At 40.8% G+C, this 19931-nt stretch overlaps 1 protein-coding gene across 2 annotated transcripts in view; it reads right to left on the bottom strand.

The window, feature by feature from the left end:
- Positions 1-19931, bottom strand: part of abca12 (ATP-binding cassette, sub-family A (ABC1), member 12) — a 71092-nt gene that overhangs the window by 18768 nt on the left and 32393 nt on the right. For both annotated transcript variants that reach the window (XM_061723726.1, XM_061723728.1), the window contains exons 29-52: positions 19370-19476; positions 18807-19006; positions 17967-18043; positions 17161-17291; positions 16226-16396; positions 15587-15751; positions 15193-15385; positions 14313-14452; positions 13587-13706; positions 13333-13423; positions 11513-11692; positions 10750-11074; positions 9773-9887; positions 9178-9507; positions 8584-8653; positions 8362-8496; positions 8061-8222; positions 7705-7888; positions 6909-7127; positions 5873-6069; positions 3831-3988; positions 2779-3012; positions 2499-2646; positions 1966-2212 (exon numbers count right to left, since the gene is read on the bottom strand). In XM_061723726.1, the coding sequence (XP_061579710.1) occupies positions 1966-2212; positions 2499-2646; positions 2779-3012; positions 3831-3988; positions 5873-6069; positions 6909-7127; positions 7705-7888; positions 8061-8222; positions 8362-8496; positions 8584-8653; positions 9178-9507; positions 9773-9887; positions 10750-11074; positions 11513-11692; positions 13333-13423; positions 13587-13706; positions 14313-14452; positions 15193-15385; positions 15587-15751; positions 16226-16396; positions 17161-17291; positions 17967-18043; positions 18807-19006; positions 19370-19476 (4099 nt within the window). The remainder of the gene's footprint in view (positions 1-1965; positions 2213-2498; positions 2647-2778; positions 3013-3830; positions 3989-5872; positions 6070-6908; positions 7128-7704; positions 7889-8060; positions 8223-8361; positions 8497-8583; positions 8654-9177; positions 9508-9772; positions 9888-10749; positions 11075-11512; positions 11693-13332; positions 13424-13586; positions 13707-14312; positions 14453-15192; positions 15386-15586; positions 15752-16225; positions 16397-17160; positions 17292-17966; positions 18044-18806; positions 19007-19369; positions 19477-19931) is intronic.

Genomic DNA, 19931 nt, shown 5'->3' with positions numbered 1-19931 from the left:
TGGATATCTTGCTGAAGAGGACTGGGAGGAGCATCCACACCATCTTTGATATGGATAGGAACCCCAGCGTTTTCTCCCCAGCTTCATGTCCCCCTGATCAAACAACAGCGCATGTTGCGAATGAAGACATCCCACAATCTCCTGACACTCTTCATGTCTCTCCCTTTGATCTTGTTTCACAGCCGTCTCCATCTCGGCCATTTCTTACCCTTGTGTTCTCAATCATGCTTTTTCCTTAAAGTCCATCTGCATTTCAATGAAGTAGAACTTCAAATTAATTTCATAACAAAGTATGACATGTGCTACGCATGTAACGCAGGAAACCAGTGAACCAGTGAACCAGTTGAGGAATTGCAGAATAGTTCACCTATTTATATTTTATTTACAACAGATCCTGGATTGAAGTTTGTTTTGGATCATTGATTATCTCCTCTGCTTTGTTGCATTTTTCTAAATCTGACCATATGTCAAAGCAAATCAGTCTGTTTCTGTCTTCTTTTAGACCCTCAGTAAACACGAGTGACCCAGCACCATTTCCCCCACCACTTATTCATCTGAAGCCTTTAGTGGCCCACTGCTGCCAAGTGTCCATTTTCATTTGTAAAACTGTCTTTATTCGGCAAATATCTGATTTCACTTTCATAACTACAAGTTTCTTTGCATCAGACTGTCATACGAATGCAACAGCCCTCGTGTGCCCCAGATACTGTTAAGCAGGGATGCCCAATGTGTTGATCCTCATTAACCAGGAGCCTCCAAAACTCCATCAAAAACTCCAGTATGTAACTTGTAACTTGGCCTCAAAAATCATATCTACCAAAAGAAAAATCAATCATATGAGTCTCATGAGACATTTGAAGCTGTGATGGAGAGAACACTGAATAAACTGTCATCTATCATGGATAATCCCCCACCACTTACCCCAACACCACCACCACCCTCTCTACCACACACTGGACAGTCAACAGACTTTGACAGCTCTGTTGTTGTGTTGTTATAAGACATCTCTTCTACTTAATGTCATACGTTTGTACAACAGAGCATTTCTGCTACAACACTTCAATTTCCGAATTTGGAGAAAATAAAGTCTGTCTATCCATCCATCCATCCATACATCCATCCATCCATCTATCGACCAGTCTATCTATCTATCTCTCTATCTATTGATCTATAGAAAGAAATCAGGTAATGGAAACTTCAGCTGGCTAGTGTGAACGTGGCCTTTGAGTTAATTTATTTATTTATGTATTTTATGTTGGGGGTTTTTTTAAAGCAAAAATGTATCTGACCTTTCTCTGCTTGAGGTTTATTAAATTCTTCTTTCTGATGAACTTGAATATTGACATGTTTTCCAACTGAAACGTGCTCCTCAGCTGGCTGGAAGTTTTTTTGTGGGCTTTTTACACTACAGAGCTTAGAAGTGCATCGCCCCCCCCCCCTAAATCCACCAAACTACTTGATCTGAACACTGTTAATGCTCTCACTGTCTCTCCCGTGGATTCGTCTTGTTTTGCAGCCTAAGGACGGTTTGTTTCTCTTGGATTGAGAACTCCTTTGATCAAAATGTGTGAGTTCACAGCAACAGCTTTTAAATGCAAATGCAACACTTGAGTCAATTCCAGACTTTATACCTTTATAATTGTTAAAGAAATGAGAAAGGAATAGCCCACAGGTGATATGTCTGATTCTATTTGTTTTTGCAGTATAGTAATGATGAAGAAATATGTGTGTCATTTAAGTTATTCACTGCAAGCTGTAATTGGACTGACTGAAATCATGTTAATTAAGACCTTCTTTTCTATCTTATCCTCTAGCCACAAAAAATGTATTAGTATTAGTGTGATCAAGTGAAAAAGCTGCTTTCACAAATTCCACAACGTGAGAGGATAGTCTGGAGCCCTTATCAGCCTGATTTACTTCTGTATTCTCCCTTGCCAGTGTAGTTTATCTGCCCTGAAGACTGACCTGAAGAAAGAGTAAGCCGGCCCGATGTTGTACAGCGCAGGGCTAAGCTCCAGCTCGGGATAGTGCCGCAGGTCGCTCCTGATAGAGCCCAGGCACATCGCAAACGCCACAAAGACCACAGGGAGCAGGATCTGGGAGAGAAGGCCCTTCCAGTCTCTACGGCTGTGGTGGAACCGCTTGATGAGTACGGCTGTCATCTGCTGCCAGGCCAGAGCCACGCCGCTCACCGAGGACGAGCTGGCAAGATCTAAAACACAGACATTATTAAACAAATTGTGTCTCTAAAGGTAAGAACATAATCCATTAGTAGAGACTTGGTATAATACTTTGTGTTATGTGTGATTTATGGCAATCTGAAATGAAGAAGTGGGATAAGGGATGAATGTTTCAACACATTTTTCATTAATATTTTAAAGGATGTCTAGTGTCACCATGGAAATTAAAATGGGGAGATAATCTATGCAAGGCACAGGAAGGTGTAGCTGTAGAGGAACAAAAGAGGGAATGGGTGAGTGTAAAGGGAGTGAACTCACTCATCTTGTCACCAAGGTTGGAACAACTTTCAGGGAGATCTGAAGGGAAGCTGTCAATGGATGCGGAGTCAGAAACGGTCTCAGAGACAGTCACTGGCCCGTCCTTTGCATAAATCCCTTCAGGTCCATTAGTCAACTGGAGGAACACCTATATTCATACAAAAGCAAAATTCTAAGAACGTTTACGGGTATATGGGGAACACATTCAGGCGTTCAAATTCATAGATTTTTTGGGGGTGTAATATTCAGAGCTTTTAAGACTGGGTGAGTGTAAGCTTGCCTCTTCTAGTGTGGTATCAGAGATGCCATAGCCTCCCAGCTGTAGGTCATCCAGGTTGGCGTCCAGTGCCGTCAGGAGAGAGCGATATGAGGAGGCATTGGATGAGGTGAAGGGGGGCAGTGAGTAGACAATGTCGCTCCCTTGGGCCTCCTTCAGATGTGCTCCAGTTACATGTGCTTGAATAAACGCCTTGAGTTCAGCACTGTCAAACTGCTCAGACTCTGCGTTTTGAATCTGTGAAATGGCAAGCATACCAAGGACAACTTTAGTTTTCTCTATCTGCTAGCAATTTAAAGGATTGTCCAGCTTGGCTCTCATCAGCTCAAATGATGAGACATTTTCTACAGTTTCTCATTGATCCACTGTCCAAATAACTTACAAGTCATCTGATTGAGCCATTAAAAAGGAAACAGCGTCTTCAAGTTGTTCAGATGACCCAGCATTAACACAACACAGCTCTAAAGGAATCTGTTCATCTGTGCAAAATAAATTAAGACGACTCGGGTCATTCTTTAATGAAGTTGAAGGAAAAAAACTCCTCCGACGCCAGTAACTGCAAGTGAACTTTCAGTATGCAGAAGAAGTCTGCAGAGCATCATGTGAATGAAGATTAAATCCATCTGCCAGACTTTCAATATGTCTGATACACATCACACTATTGCAATCTGTCAAATTCAGCCGAGATAAAACCTAGGATTTATTTCCACATGAGCGGTCCGGCTCGTCCATAATAATGGATTGTGAAATGTTACAATTTATGCTGGCCGAGATCTGTCCCTCGTTGAAATGCATCAGTGCTTGGCTGTTTCTCCTTCACTATTAGGACGAAGGTTGTGACCTACAATCTCTCAACTTTCACTTATGTAAATATTTGCACATGGAGCACCGGTGCTACTGTGATAACACGGACTATTTGACTTAAAAAAAAAGATGAATAAAAAGATTTTCATTAAAATTTCATGAAGCAGAAAAAAGAGAAACGTTCAAAATTAGTAATTTGAGTCTTCTTTGCTTGGCAGGGACATGACCTGGGTGCATGCGAGGATGATTACCTTCTTGGTGAGGGTGAGTTTGTAGCCTTGACCCAGCTTGTCTTTCAAGTAGAGGGGTGATCCGCAGCATTTTAATCCTCCTCTCTCAAGTAAGGCGATGCGGTCGCTCAGCACTTCAGCCTCATCCAGGTGGTGGGTGGACATGATGATGGTGCGGTCTGAAGAGAGACACGGATAGAAAAACCCGTACCAATTATTCATGTATCTTTAAACCATTGCTGCACTGATAATTGCCACTCGTATGGAACAACTGCCATGTCTGATACATCACCAGTTACAGAACATTATAATCGAATGACAGTCATCCCTCAGCTTGAAAGTAAAGCTTCTATTTTTGTTGGATTTATTCCTGATTGATTATATGCTAAGTTTCAGTAAGTGTGCAAAGTAATGTCATTAAGTGTTAAAAATGCCCGACAATGCAGGTTGATTATTGTTGGGCTTTAAGAACAATCAATTGATGATTACATGAATTCTAAAACAAACAAGGAAATATTTTAATTAATCAAAGACATTTTTTTTCTCTAAATCTATTCAGACGAAAGAGATGATGCGACTGTGGATTAATTTCCATAGTAACCATTAAAAATGGAAGCCGTTTGTCGAAAAAAATGGCAAGGGATGATTTTAAAAAGAAAACGAAAAAGAGACTGTGTGCATCCAGTCGTAGAAAAACGTGACCAAAAGAATCGGTGACTTTTTCAACGTGTTTGATCAAGCACCAACTTGAGAATGTAGATGACACAATTACACAAATGAGACGTAAAATTGCCCTTTAGTAGCTTTCACTGACCACTGAATGAATAAAAACCAGCTCAGGAACAATCACATTATCATAATGCAGCATTTATCACAACTTTTAATCCATCATTCCAGATCAGGTTTTAATGCTTAGAGGCTTATAGAATAGTATTTGGACTCATGAAAACCTCTGAAATTGAGGGCCTGATATTCTCTTTGTTTATGAAGTGTGTGGTTTCATTCAGCCGGCGGACATTCAGCCGAAGAAACCACTGGCTGTAGGAAAATGTTGTGGTGCAGCCTTGCCCCGGATTTCTTTCCTCCCTTTGAGTATTTTTCTGTTGGTAGGCAGAGCGTCTAGTTAAACTGCTGGCACACACCTGACCCTTATTCTCATCACCGTCTTCCCTGCCAGTGTATATCTTAGGACCTGCTCTCCACCGCTGGCCCGTTAAACTTCCTACAAGTAACTCCGAAAAATGTTCTAAATGTTCTAATACTGTTTTTTTCAGCTTCTTCTGCCAGTTGCTGCTGTTTTGACATCTCTGAACTGGGAAATATTTTAGTTAAGCTTACCAGAGAGTTTTGGTTTTACTATTTTTTAAATGGTTTGTTTGGAATAATAAAGTTGGCCTATGAGCCCTGGTTCTCGCCCATCCTTGCTCTTGAGTCTCCTGATTTTCTGAGCACTTACGACAGAAAAGAGGTCTCCAAGAACACTTAAATTCAGGACCTGAGATAGTTGCAACTGTGAGTGTGTGTCTAAAATCAGAAAAAAGATTTTATAAAAATAAGGTCACTGGAATGGGTGGAAAAACCCTTAGCTATTATTTGATTGAAATTAAAGATGCCATTGCAGACTCTGTATATTAGGCTAAGAAAAGGTTTTTAAGGACTAATGTGCTTTGGACAGACAAGTCAAAGATAAAGTTATGTAGACAAAGTAGCAGTAACACACCAACTGTGAAGCAGTCATGCTTTGTCATCTCTGGGACAGGGCAGGCTACTGTACTTTAGTCACTTTTAATTCTGCTTCTTATCAAAGAGCACTTAATAATATGTCATTTGTCCAAAATCTGAAGATGAATCAGAACTGCATCTCAAAACAGGATAATAATCCTCAACACACTAATAAACCCACCAAGGAATGGATCAAAAGAAAGAGAGAGGATTATAAAGTAGCCTGTTCAAATCTCATATTTGAAAAGTGCAATTAAATCTAAACAAACTTGTGATTATGTACAAAAACAACAGGGAAATTATGTGAGTGTTCATTGTGTAAGCATTTCTTTGAGACTCACTGCTCTTATGTTGGATAACAATGTCCCAGATGCTGCGCCTGGAGCAGGGATCCACTCCTGTGGTGGGTTCATCCAGAACCACCAAACGGGAGCCTCCGATGAAAGCGATGGAGATCGACAGCTTGCGCTTCATGCCCCCTGACAAAGAGCCCACACGCTTGTGTCTGTGAGCGTGCATCCCCGTCTCCTCCAGGATCCTGGTAGGGAAGTGAGTGAAAGGCATTTAGCCGGGAGTTCATCTGAGCACGCTTATTCCCTGTGTTACAACCTGACCTCTGGGTTGTGTTTTGATCATTTCCATTAGCAACCCAGCAGGAGGTTCCTAGAACCACAGGAGTACAGCGTCATGCCTTTAGGTTCAGGCTTATTGCTGCTCCTCTTGTCATACTAGAAGCCTCCAGACAGAATGTCATGATGCAACGCTGCTTTAGATGCAAGAGAATGAAAAATGAATATCCCCTAAATGTTTCAAAGAGGAAGCAAAAGAGCTCCAACAGACACATTATGTTAAATTCCTATGGAAAATGTGAAAATGGTGCAAGAGAAGATATTCCTCCACGCCTTCATGTGTGTAATCGTGGCAGAACTATTTTATAGTTCATGAAATGTTAGGAGTAGAGCTGATTTCATAAATATCAGCTGTAACAATCGCTTTGCAATGCCTTGACAACCTTGCAAATCACGGTAGGTATAGCCGTAAAATCCGTCTGACTTAAACCATCTGGGTATTTCTTTGACACCTTCATCTTTCTTCTGCGTTACTAGTCATTATTGTTGAGCACCGGCTAGTATTGTTCATGGAAGTCATAACCTCAACACATATTTCATTTTATAGGGGTGCCATGCCAGAAACCGGGCAAGAGACACAGTTTAATGACGTCTTTAAAAAGAACAGGTTGTAAAAGAAATTATTATGGTAGATAAAATGTCACCAGTATATAACAGATAAGCGCCGACTTTACGTTTAAGACTCAGTTCATTGTCATACATTGATCACATTGACATGTCTGCAGTGATTAATGAATGGGCCACTCACGTCCGGACTTGTTCATGCAGTTCTCTGCGAGACCAGTGAGGCGCCTTGATCTGGCCGTACAGCAGCAGGTGCTCCTTGGTGGTCATGTGGTCAAACAGGACGTCGTATTGCATGCAGACCCCCAGTTCTTTGCGGACTTTGTCGATGTTTGTCTGCATGTCGTTGCCATACACCTCGATGGTGCCCGACGAGGGGGCATAAAGGCCGGTCAGAAGAGACCTACACACAGAGCACGATTATTCACTTGAAATATCATCAAAATATACAGTCAGTGTTGCATAAGGACGCTGAAATGTCCTTTCTTATACTTTCCTCTGAAATTATCACTTGATGTTCCCACAGACATGAACACACACACTCACACACGCACACCTTTGTTTTTTCCGATGCTGTTACATCTTACTCTGCTTCTGCACTCATTACATGTTCCCCTGGATAAAAGCATCAGCAAAATGAGTCACATTTAAAATGTAGAAGTAAGTGCTCCAGTTGATGAACACCCATCAGGCTAATTTCCAACACGGTGCACTTGCTGTGCCAGATTTGGACAAAACAATCTCTTTGTCAGCAGCAGACCACTAAAATCATCAAAAGGATGCACAAATCCAATCTTAAAAGTGCGTCCATACAGTACATAATGTTCACAATGCACTTATACACTCACCGGCCACTTTATTAGGTACACTTGGTATACCTATTAAGGTGGTGAGTGTAAAGACACTAATAAAGTGGCCAGTGAATTTATTACCGCTGGGACATGCTGATCCAGTTTAAAAAAGAAAAAGAAACCACGTACATGGCGGTGGTCTTGCCAGCTCCATTGTGGCCGAGCAATGAGGTGACGTGGCCCTCATAAAAGGAGATGTTTAGGTTCTGGATGGCTGCCTGGTCGCCGTAGACCTTGGTGAGACCGTGGAGTGCGACACCCACTGGGAGCGCTGAGAGATCCTCCCCAGCGTTGTAGGAAAGAGCGCTCTTGCCTGAGAGGAATGTGGAGATAGAAGGAAGCTGTGAATCAAACTAAAAAGGAACAGGGACTAAGTAAAGAATGAGGGGGGAATATAAACATTGAGCTGTCACAGTAAGAGAAAAAAAGATCGATCATGAAACAGAATGCATTACTTTTCTGCCTATGCATTCATTTTCCTTTACCTTTTCCTTTATCCTCAGAGAAGACGGGTTGGCTTTTCTGCATGATGTTGCTAAACAGGAGCCCTTTCCCCACACTGCTCTTTGACTGAATGCAACAGCACAGATCAGCCCAGAAGGAGAGTTTGAAGGGGAAGTACCACGGAGCAGGGATGCCGTATTTTCCTTACAGGTTAAAAAAAAACATGCAATGTTGAGGTCAACATGCTAAAGATGCCGTATTATTGGACATAATCACGGCTGAGCCAAAGAGAAAAAGAGTAACAGACTTATAACGCGATCAAATGAATGAATGAAGGTTTACCAGGGAAAACCATGCGAATGTAAGCCCCGATGATGAAATACAGGATGGAATCGATGAGCATGAGCCAACACAGCCAACCAAACGAGCCTGTGTCTCCAGGAATGGGTGACATGTATGCATTGCTCCACTGAATTCCTAAAGAAGCAAACAAAGTGAGCTTTTTGTGCAACTGGCGCTGCAGGTCAAAGAGACACTGACGGCAATCAGATGTCCAAGTTGTACCTTCTCCTTGGGACTCGTAGCGAGAAGCGTATTGACTGGCGTAGCTGTAGCAGGTTGGAGAAAACAAACTCTGTCGGAAAACCAGAGTGAAATTACACAAGGTGAAAGAGGAAACTGACAAAATCAGATCAAAAATGAGTCTTTCCACTGACAACATGAGTATTTTTAAGACAAGAAAGCCTTCAGTGATTGCATATCTGTGTGTTTACTAAAAGTTCTGACTTCAAATTCATAACTATCAGGTACCAAGGACAAAAGTAAGAGAAAATAATTGACATTCTTAGAAAAATAAGGCGACCCAAGTCAATCTGCAACGAATGAGTGCCTCCTCCACTAGATCCCTGCTTGTAAACAAGACAGTTGCAGAATGGAGTTTTCTGCACTTATATATTTTGAATCATTGTAATTATAAACTGATTTTCTAAGGACACTGAAGATGGAAAAAAAGGAAACAACATTATATCTTCCCTTCCATTATTATCTCTTCAAAGCAATCTTCCAGAGCAAATTCCATTATTTAGTATTTAAATTAATACAGAACATGCAGACAGAATTTTAATGTAAATGAGTAAAGCAGGTTCAGACTGGACTCACCAGGGCGCTCTTCTGGGAAAAGGTTAGATTGGTTTCCAGGGCCATGACCACAATGAAGGGGAAGAAGAAGAGGATGTAGAGGAGGCTCCCGCTCAGGCCAGCGATGTAGGTTTTGTCAAAAAAGGAGCTGACCAGAAAACTGAAGGCTATGATAGTCAGGCCATAGTCACAGAGGTACAGGAAAATGAGGAAGCCGTCGCTGTTGGGCAGGATGTCGCCATACTTCAGCACCAGTGTGAGGATGAGGATGGTCAACAGCAGGTGGCCGGCACACTCCAGGAACCAGGCGAAGAAATGGCTGAGCGGATTGACTCCCATCATTTTCATGTACTATTTGAGAATCAAAGAGAAAACACATCAGTCATCCCCCCAGAGGTGCCTGTGGATGTTTATATCATGGAGGCCAGAGCTGAAAAATGTAGGAAGTAGCAAGGAAAATTCAAATAAACATTTATGACTGGTCGAAACCAAACAACAGAAACTAATTGTGTGTGTCAGTCACTGTTGGTGTCATGCTAATTCTCCTAGAAGGGAAAACAGAAGAAATGGGCAATGAGCTTGCTAAAATACAATGGTGTTATTTTTCAAACATTACCTCATGCAGTCTCAGCTCTCTTTCATGCACCAGTTTCTTCACAAACTCAGCCACGAACAACACCCAGGCTATCATCAGCATGAGGGGGAAGACAAAAGAGACAGCCTCCAGGTACCTGGGAAATACACAGATGCCGATTGTCAGTCACATTCCTAGCAAAACTAACATCCTAGAAGATGAAGGGGCACTCATCCAGTCACCGGCTGATTGACAGAAAGTTGCAAGGTTTGGGAGATTTTGACAGCCACATGCTCATCCTACATGCAGAAACACATTTTCTCTCTTTTCTGTGCTGTATACAGTATATATTTTGCTCAGTCATACCAGAAGACTGATAAATGTGCTTTTAGTGCTTCGTTTTTTAGATGCTATACATATATAAATATATATTTCAAAAGTATTGTGTCCGAATTTGTGTTGCTGAAAAATAAATCAGAAGGAGGGAAAAACGAGGATCATAGTATCTTGCTGCTGGTCACAAGGCAGCCAGCCAGAGACTGTGGCCTGCCAGTGCATCTTAGATGAGATATCTGCACTGTCTTACAAGAGGGCATGTACACAGAGGCTTAGAGTTCAAGAATGTTTTATTGAAAACAACAGTGTTCGATGACAAGTTAATCTTGTTCTGGATATACTGTCCAGAGAGGAGTAGTGTTGTTTATATGGGGTTGTTCAAGACATGAGTGGGGTTTTGAGTGCAACACCCCTCATGACGCATGTTCGGCAAAAATGAATATTAATGAATGAATATTAATGTACAAAGTGCAAACCAAATTATGGAATGACAGTTTCTTGTGAATGACTGACTTACTGTCAGTCTCAAATGACAAAGAATAATGCGAGAGCTTGCATGACTTCACATCAGTGGTGATTTTCCCCCAGAGGCAATGCATATCTTATCATGTTTCTATGCATGCATTCGTGCATTGATTGCGTACATGCATGTTTACATGTGTGTGTGAATTCAGGAAACTCACTCATCTCGCAGGAAGCATGGATAGGGGAAGGGCTGCAGCTGTACTGCTGGGTCTGTGACTCTGTGCCCTGTCTGGGTTTCGATGATGGCTCGATCAATGTTCTCCTGCAGGTAGATGAATCCGCGGTTGTAGCGCATCGTCTGACTGGCGGAGATGTGCGTGTCCTTCACAAAGTAGGGGTTTCGCACTCTGTCAGTACGCATGACGTTGTCCATGTGCATGCGGATGGTGTAGCTGACTTTAGGAGGCAGGGACGATGCGGACGAGGAGGAGGATCTGGCCTCGCGCTTCCTGGATGAATCCTCAGGAAGCTTGAAGATGACACCTTAAGGTCACAGATTATATAAGAATAAAATAATATTAGCAGACAAGCACCTTCCATGTGAATTCTTAAATAAGTTGTAACAACCGCACACAGACACATGGCCCTAAAGAAAAGCTGTGAATGACTACACAGAGAAAAGCAAACTAATAAACGGTGTCGCTGTAAAACTGAATTGAAGTGCTTTGTTATGTTGAACTTAATGAGTATTCCTCTGGGATTTTTTCCCCCAGTTATGAACCCGAAGGTTAATCAACACTATGAATCTAATGTGCCATATTAAATGGTCTAGGCGAATTAAAATGACACATACTTAATACTCCTGTCAAAGAAGACAAAATCAACACCGACTCAAGCAAATGAGAAACCAATGTGCGTTTCCTGAAAGATGTGACTCACGCACTGGCTCCTTAGGACTGAATTTACCCAATATTTACTTACTTGCATAGAGTTCACGGTTTTTGGCCAGCTCCTGAGCCTCGTTGTTGAGCTCCTCAGCAGAGTCGTAGCCATGGTAACGGTCAAACTTGATGCAGGAGGAGAGTTTCACCATCAGATTGGACAGGGTGGTGATCTGACCAAGTATGTGTTTGTTCTTCTCCATCATTTCTGTCATATTAGCTGTGAAAAGAAATGTATTTACAAAGCAGGAAAAAACGTCATTATAACTGATGAGACTCTCAGTTCACCCAAAATAATTTACTAAGCCCAACACATGAATTATTAGCAAAGATCTTTTTCTCGTATGTTCATGTCTACACAAATATTATGTGTACAAGTAACAAATGAGGATTACAAAATGACAAAAATGTTTCTAAAAACTCACTTAGATGCATGTGATGAAATAAAAACACTTTAACATAATGGTCATGGTCTTATTGAGTGGTATGTATTTCCTGTCCCACTGCAGTGGGCTTGGGAGCTGATTTTGTGGATTTTTAACCTGAAAAGTTCCAACTACTTTGTCTTTAATGATACCAGCGCTCCTCCATTAAGGATCCAGTCATAGTACTATTAGGAAGGTTGTGTTTTAGCGAGTTAACATGTTGGACAAAGTACAGTCTGAGGGCGGATTTTGGTCCTTGGCTCACTTCAAGGCTCTTATCTTGCCCTCCATTTTCTTAATCATTTTTGAGATGAGTGAAAACAGAGTCTACACTGTAATATTGCTATTTAATTTACTACAACGGAGATGGACAGAAACTTTTCTCTGCCACGGTCAAGTGAGCGAGGCCAGTGGTTTTGATGGGAGGACACTTAGAATGAATGCTTCAAAAGAGAGACAATATGTCTCAATTTAATCACATTTCACCACACGTTAGATTCACGTTAGTGGAAAACCATGTGCTCATGGCGTACATCAAAATGTTTTTCTACCAGCCGTGTTAACTACACAGAAAACTTGTCATTGATGGGAAAAGAAGAAAAAGCCCTCAAATATCTTTCAGCTTAATCTCCTGGCAAAATATTTTACAAAGCAGTCAAGCATCCACAAAGTGGCAACGAGAGCTAATTACATGCTGTCGTACAAGCCCGTGAAACAGAGCAAGCCTGACAGTGACACTGTTCCCATGTTTCAGTTATATTGTCCGACAGGTGGCCCTTTGATGACTTTAACTACGCCAATATATCTCAGCTAGTTTCTTAGTGTTGCATTTGTCTGAATGGCATTTTTGACTTGTAGGTGTCTGTTAAACATTTAGTTTTGAACCATTTGGGTAATAAGCACTGATCAATGCACACCCTAATATCACGTTTAAATACTGAGCCAACAACGCCACAGATAAACTAACTTACTGTACATGACCTGATCTAAATCTAATAAGAATTGGACTTTATTTTGTCAGATTTGGAAAATGTTCTCAAAAATAACAATGAGATAAGTCACTTTCTCATAAAATCTGATGCAGCGGTGTATAAGTGCCTTTTTATTTGGAATTTACTGCTTAAAACCCAAAATAAAAGTGTTTTTTTGTTCAGGTTCAGGTCATGCTCCGTTAAGTGCTTTATCTTAACTATGGCAGATGTTTGGATGGTCTGACAATACTATTACTTGGTTCTAAAACATGTAAGTTAAAGTTAGGCCTGGTGGAAACAGAAGCTCAAATCAAGGACAGGCAGAAAGAGAAATGTGTCTTGTACAGGAGGAACCTCTTTTCCTGGTTTTGTGGGTATTTTACAGGTAATAAATGAGAGAGGAAAGTAAAGGTAAGCACAGTGTCTGGAGAATACAAGAGTAAGACCTTCAAATGCTCACTCACAGAAGCTGTTGAGCGTTTCCTTCATTCCGTCAACATTGATGTTTGTCTGCATCTCAATGAAATTTCTCACAAAGGAATTGCCGAGGGAATTCTTGCAGGAGGGAGGAGAGACACACGAGAAAAGATGAGCATCATCAAGATTCAGCTACTGAAGCTCACTGAAGACCACTGCAAGGTTTATCTCTAGATTTTCAGACGATGGCAAGCCTGCCAGCATAATCAGATATAAAGAAGGGCGCTCCGACTTCTCATACCTGCAGCATAGGCAAAGTGGTGCCGAGTAATTCGGCAGACCTTATGATGTATTTGGAGGATTCGATCCAGTCCTCAGAATTTTCCCTCAGATTTGCAAACTCCTGCAAGGTGGTATTGGCCTGGGTGAAGATAAGACAAGGACAAAAATGTGTGAAATGGATGTGTATCAGCAAAAAATTCACACCTCTGGTGCATTCGTGTGTGCACTGGCTGTTTGCGTCTGTGAAGGCTGCAGTATACTGAAAACAAAGTCAGACCTGCTCAAAATAGAACATCAGTCACAGGTGGTGGTGAATACAAATACACAACGTGTACACTTTGTGCCGCTTTGGATTTGGATTTGTTTACCATATGCCAGTGGGGGTGTGTGAAGACTAAAGGTTTTACTAGGACCTAGAACATTCAGAAATAGCAGAGAGAGAAAAAGGCAACAAGGAGGATAAGAACATAAAAACATAAAGGTCAAGAAATAGACTCAACCCCGATAGATGTGTGTATAAAAGACACCAAGGGCAATGAATCGATGAAGAAAGTAGAGTTCATGACCATTTTTTAAGACCGGTAGAGGTGTAAATAGTTAACCTGGCTTGAAAGGCAAACGTGTACACATTTGTTGGTCCTCAACGAAGAAGTCCCTCTATAGTCAAGTAACTGAGCTTTTTTTGGTGGACTCAAGTGTGAGAAAGACCATTTCTGAATGTACTCATCTCTATTGTATAGTATACCTTCTCCATTATGGCCCTGGTTGTGGGTGTGTCAGGTGTGTAGAGGATCTGCCCCATCAGCATGGGTTTGAGGAAGGCCCAGGCGATAGCGCCTCCTGTGGTGTTCACCATGTCCAGGTACATGTTCGTACAGAAGGGAGCTGCACAAAGAGACAAAAATACACTATTCACAAAGGTGAAGGTTTTAATATGACCAAAAGGGGGTTGGAAATATTGCTTTGTTGTGACAGTCCCTGTGTTTGGTTTGTGGCCACAGAATAAAACCTGTTTTTTAAGCATGAAAATATTTCTATTACTGTAAATATTTAAGTGGATAGAGGCTCATCTGATGTCCAAAAAGAACAACTTTGACAAAAAAGGACACTTTTTTTCTAAATTGAAAGCACAGTTAGTGTAAACATTGTTTTATTTTCAGTGTAAAAATAGTTTGGGCGAGTTTGGTGCATCATTCTACCCTGCAGCTACATCTCAAAATTACCACACATTGGCATCTAAACAGGTCGAATTCTTTTTTTTTTTTTAAACAAATCCAAAGATTTAAGCTAATATAGGAATGAGTAAAGGAATGTAGATACAAAATGGGTAGAATATTATGAAAAGAACACCACTCCAGCTTTTAAGCATGGAGGTGGATGTATCCTACTTCTGGTTTGAGCTGGAACCAGTAACACTGAGAACGTTTCACTATTAGAAGCAATGATGAGTTCACGTTTCAAATTAGACACATGTCTAGTAAAAACAGGATACACCTCTTTCTTGTGACTACTGTACGTAAATCATTTTGTACTTTGTGTATTCAACTATTATTCCCTTTTAATGTCAAATAGATCATGTGAAAAACGGAGCATGAAGCTCTAAATCTGCCCTTCCTTCAACATACTGGCATTTCGTGGAATCTTGAACCTCTCGATCATCTCCTCTCTCTGCTGGTGGTTGAAGGACGGGCTTGACTCTGATATTTCAGGGATTTTGGAGATCCCAAACAGAGCCAGGATACCGTTACTACACAGAGCACGGGAGAGGGTCACAAATGTAGCTCTGCTAGAAATGCTGGCCCTCTGTCCTCTTGCCATCTGTGGGCGAAAACAGATCAAAACCTTTAAATAACTGTGATTCCCAAATATGAAGTGTTATTTATCATTTAGATGAGAAAAGGTATGTTAAAGAAAAAGCTTTTGAAACAGTATGACACTGCCTGAAGATGAGATGCGTATGCATCCATAGTCATGGGAATATTTTAGTCACTAAAGCTTTGTATTTCTTTAGGTTGTTACCTGGTGAAATTCATTATTGGCTCCCAGGTTGAGATCTTCGATGGAGCGCAGATAGCTTTGCAGTTGACTAACAGCCGGAATGATCTTGTCCATCATGTCTGTGAGAACCTCAGCCACCTTAAGAATGACTCCCACCGCCATCTGCGTCTCCTCAGACAACACCAGCTGCAAGAAAGGCACCAACATTTCAAAATGTCACTCCACTTTTATTTTCCCAACATGTGTATTCTTAATATTCAAAAAACCTCCCTGGTGTGTTCATCCTCTATCATGTACTCCAGCTATCCAACAGGTATAAGTATTATTCAAATTGAACATTAGTATTTAACAATACTAATAAAATACATAATTGCAAGTAAAAGTCTTCATTGGTGTGATAATGCAAAAACTAACAATTTCTACAGTAAAAGAAAACATTCTAGGAAAATAATTATTAATGTGGATTTCAACAAAAAGTGAGACTTACAATATCTATCTTTGATTAGGTGGAAAAATACATGTTTGAAATCACTGTTATGACCTTTCAGGGTTGTACTTGTTTAGAGATCAGAGGCGTAGGAACAATTTCCATTTATAATTTGTGCTTTACTGTGTAAAAAAACAACAACAAAAAACATTTAAACAAGACCAAAGCCTTACTCTGTAGAGGAATTTCTCCATGTTCAGATGTTGGACCATCAGCAGTGAGAACTTGTACCACTCTTCAACTGACATGGAGCAGAAAGTCTGTAGAAGAATCATATCTGCCTGTTCCATCTTCATGGTCCTTCTGGTGTTGCAGTAATGCAGGTTTGTAAACCAGGCCAGGATCTGTACCAAAATACATTATGATAGATTAGAAAACAGGACACGGTGCCAACGGGTGCACGGAGAGGATGCAACATACACAACAGATGTTAGCAAAGGTGGACAGTCATATTCTTTAACTGGTTCTGTATGGTGAATAGATTTCCAAATCCCTGATCTAGTGTGGCACTGGATGGATGGATGGATGGATGGATGGATGGATGGATGGATGGATGGATGGATGGATGGATGGATGGATGGATGGATGGATGGATGGATGGATGGATGGATGGATGGATGGATGGATGGATGGATGGATGGATGGATAGATGTGAAAATCACTCTGAATGGTCAGAGAGTTAGTCTAAAATGTTTGTCAATAATGAAAATGTGTTTGTTTTTTAATGAAGAAGTGTGTTACTCAAAAACATTAACCGCAACCACTGAGCAGTCTCATGTTGTTAGTTTACTCAGGTGTGCTGTGAGCAGCTGACAAACTATTTTAAACATTTTATGTTGCATAATCAGCAGTATACAAGCAAACACATTAAGCTTTTTATTCTACTCCGTTGTAGGTCTGAGCATTGGTCCATGAACAAAGGACAGCCACAGAGTGATTCTGATCAAACTTGCAATTCTGTTCATTGTGCTGTAAAGTCAATGGTCCAACCTGGTTTCCTTAATGTAGAAATGCATTTAAAATGCACTGTAATGCACTAGTTCTTAGAAAACCTCTATAGTTTGACATGGTGAAGGTCAGACTTCAGCTCCAACAGATCCTGCCTCACCTCCAGACTGTTGTTTGGTAGTGTGGCGCCCATCAGCAGGTGAAGAGCTGCAGGATTAAAGTCTGTGTATTGCTCCATGTCCTGAACAAATGCTGTGCTGTTCTTCAGCAGCTCTCCGAAGGTCACCATCCCTGGAAAATAACAACAAATGCTGTTTTCATTCCTCTAATCAAAGTATTATTTTGCTTGTGTATTTATTCCCTGTTTTTTCTTTTTTTGTGTGTGTATGTAGAACATGTCATCTTCACAGTTGTCCATCTGAAGTCAAATGTACCTCATTTTAAGAACCAGATGATTATAGGAATTGTATCTAAATAACAGTCAACTAAAGAAAAACTCCCATCTCTTGTCAGTTAAAATACTGATGTTGTATCCTTACAGTATCTATAAAATAGGTTCATCTATGGCTGCTTCCATTTTTTCCAGTGCATTCAGCTAAGAAGTGTTTAATATAATAAAGATGTTGCATCAAAAAGCTCCACATGCTTGGTACTTTGACTGGGAGGATTTATTTAGTCTTTAAAAGTGCAATGCTGAGCGACATCAACTGTTTTTCAAACACATAAAGACAGTCAGTAATGTTTACAACAGCAACAAATGCAAACAATGTGGCAGTCATCATGGTAACAACCCCAGCAACAGGCAAGGAGTTGGGATCAGACACAATAAAACAACAGTGGAGCCAAAATCAGCAGTCTATTCATGTGAGGTCTTTCTATGTGTAGGTGGAATGAAAATGCATCATTAATGCACAAGAGGTCTTGACAAACTGACAGACTAGCAGACTGACTGATGGATTTACTCACCTGGAGAGGTGAAGTTGATGTGGAGAGGATCCAGGTCACTTGTGTTAAAGCCCAACCCTTGGCTCAACAAAGATGTCCTATAAACACATAGAAACAGACAGGTCCACTGTAATTAATAAGAAAATTGAGTTGTTTTTTTTATTTTAGTAAAACAAAACACCACAAGATGTGATCTATCTCTTTTTTTCAAATGTAAGTACACCAAAGCTAATTATGGGAAAGTGAAGCAGTGCAGATATTTCTGTGATGATACTTGGCAAAAAAGTTAAAGGCACTAAAAAGGATGTGGTACATAAATACGTGCGTTATGGGAGTCTATTAAGGTTTTTCATCTATGGGAGACTGTTCTGAAAAATAGGGACAACTTGTTTAAATGTAAATGTCCTAGATTGCCAAGATTGTGGACTTTAGTATCCCATCTAAATATATTTATAGTGGTTTTATAAAAATGTCTGTATATCCAGTGTGCAGATCAATCAAATATGTAGGAAGGAACTTCAAAGTCCGACACTGAATCTGTCGAGGGTTCAAATGATGAAAGGTGTCACTTGCTAAAAAGTGCTAGAAACACTTAAATGTCAAAATGACATTATCAAGGCACTATGGGGTGATTTTAATGGCTACGTGTCCAGAGGGGATGGTGATGATGCAGACCAGGATACTGTGATGCTTTCTTATAATGTCTTGTGTCATGGACTAGATCACTGCCTTTTGTGTAATAACATTCGTTATTGAGTTTTTGTCTGTACATTTTCTTTTTTTTTTAATGTATGATTTGTTTGGTTTATGTCTGTTTCAAATGGTCAAAAACTAATAAAAATGTCAAAAACTAATCTGCACCAGTTTGTCTGGACATCGTAGCTCCTCGGGTCTCCGACGACAGTCTGGAAGAGGACTTCGGACATTGAAGATGAGTTCATCAGCAGACTCTCAGCCAAGATCTGCAGGCTGGGCAGAAAAGTGTGACAGAGCTGACCCGGCTCGATGGAAAGGGTCGACACCAGCAGCTGCATAGACTCTGTGTTCTCCAGGGCACACACCTAAAACACATAAATCATCAAAGACATAAAATCTTTGCTCAATAATCAAACACACGCAAGACATAAATGTGCAGCTGAATAAAATGGAGGATTATCCATTCTGCTATTATTAATTCATTAAAATCAATGTCATAGTGATCACAGTGATTGTTTTCAGTACATTAGTTAACACATAATGTAACACAAAATGTTTATGTACTCCATTTTCCAAAAGGTGACTTTTTATCAATAGGAAGTCTGTTTTTTTCCCTTCATCAATGCAATCAGAAGTACCGGTAGTTTTGGGCCTTTTTGAATGACCATTTATCCTTTTACCAAAAATAACAACCCTGAAAGCAAAAGTGTCATAATTGATTCAGGGACCTGGGATCTCAGGAGGCGTAGTTTCTCTGTGAAGCGCGGGTCTGTTGGGCTGATCTGAAGGAGTTCAGCAGTTGTTTGGAACGTCTTCTGCAAAAGAAGCAGCGTCTCTGCAGTGGGTGGGAGAGACAGGGAGATGGGGGAGGAGGGGATTTGAGGATATGAGTGATAGCATTAGAGTGCAGAATCAAGAGTTAGGTCTGCAAGGTGACAGAATAACATGACATCCCATTGGGCTTCATTACAACTTGCATCATTACGGAGCATCGTCGTCAAGCAGCAGGCAGCGAATGATGTGCTTAAAGTGAAGCCCTTTGCTGGACTGATAGGGCCAGAGGGGGCAGCTGTACTAGATGCTGTCATGCATTAAAACACATTTGACATGCCCTAAGAAAAGCAGCACCTCGGGCTGCAAGATGTTATGACAGAATGTTTAATTAGTCCAAAATTAGACAATGGCAAAGTTTATTCTTAGGATGCTCCACACCTGGAGGTCTTCCCAATTACAACAGTTGTGTGACCTCGTGTTTGTGTGACAGGAATATGAGTGGCGCTGCAGAAAAGT

The sequence above is a fragment of the Cololabis saira genome, chromosome 6, assembly GCF_033807715.1.
Source record: "Cololabis saira isolate AMF1-May2022 chromosome 6, fColSai1.1, whole genome shotgun sequence".
In the NCBI taxonomy this organism is placed as follows: domain Eukaryota; kingdom Metazoa; phylum Chordata; class Actinopteri; order Beloniformes; family Belonidae; genus Cololabis; species Cololabis saira.
Note: the sequence above shows the minus strand (reverse complement) of the source record. Positions and strands in the feature narration are given on the sequence as shown.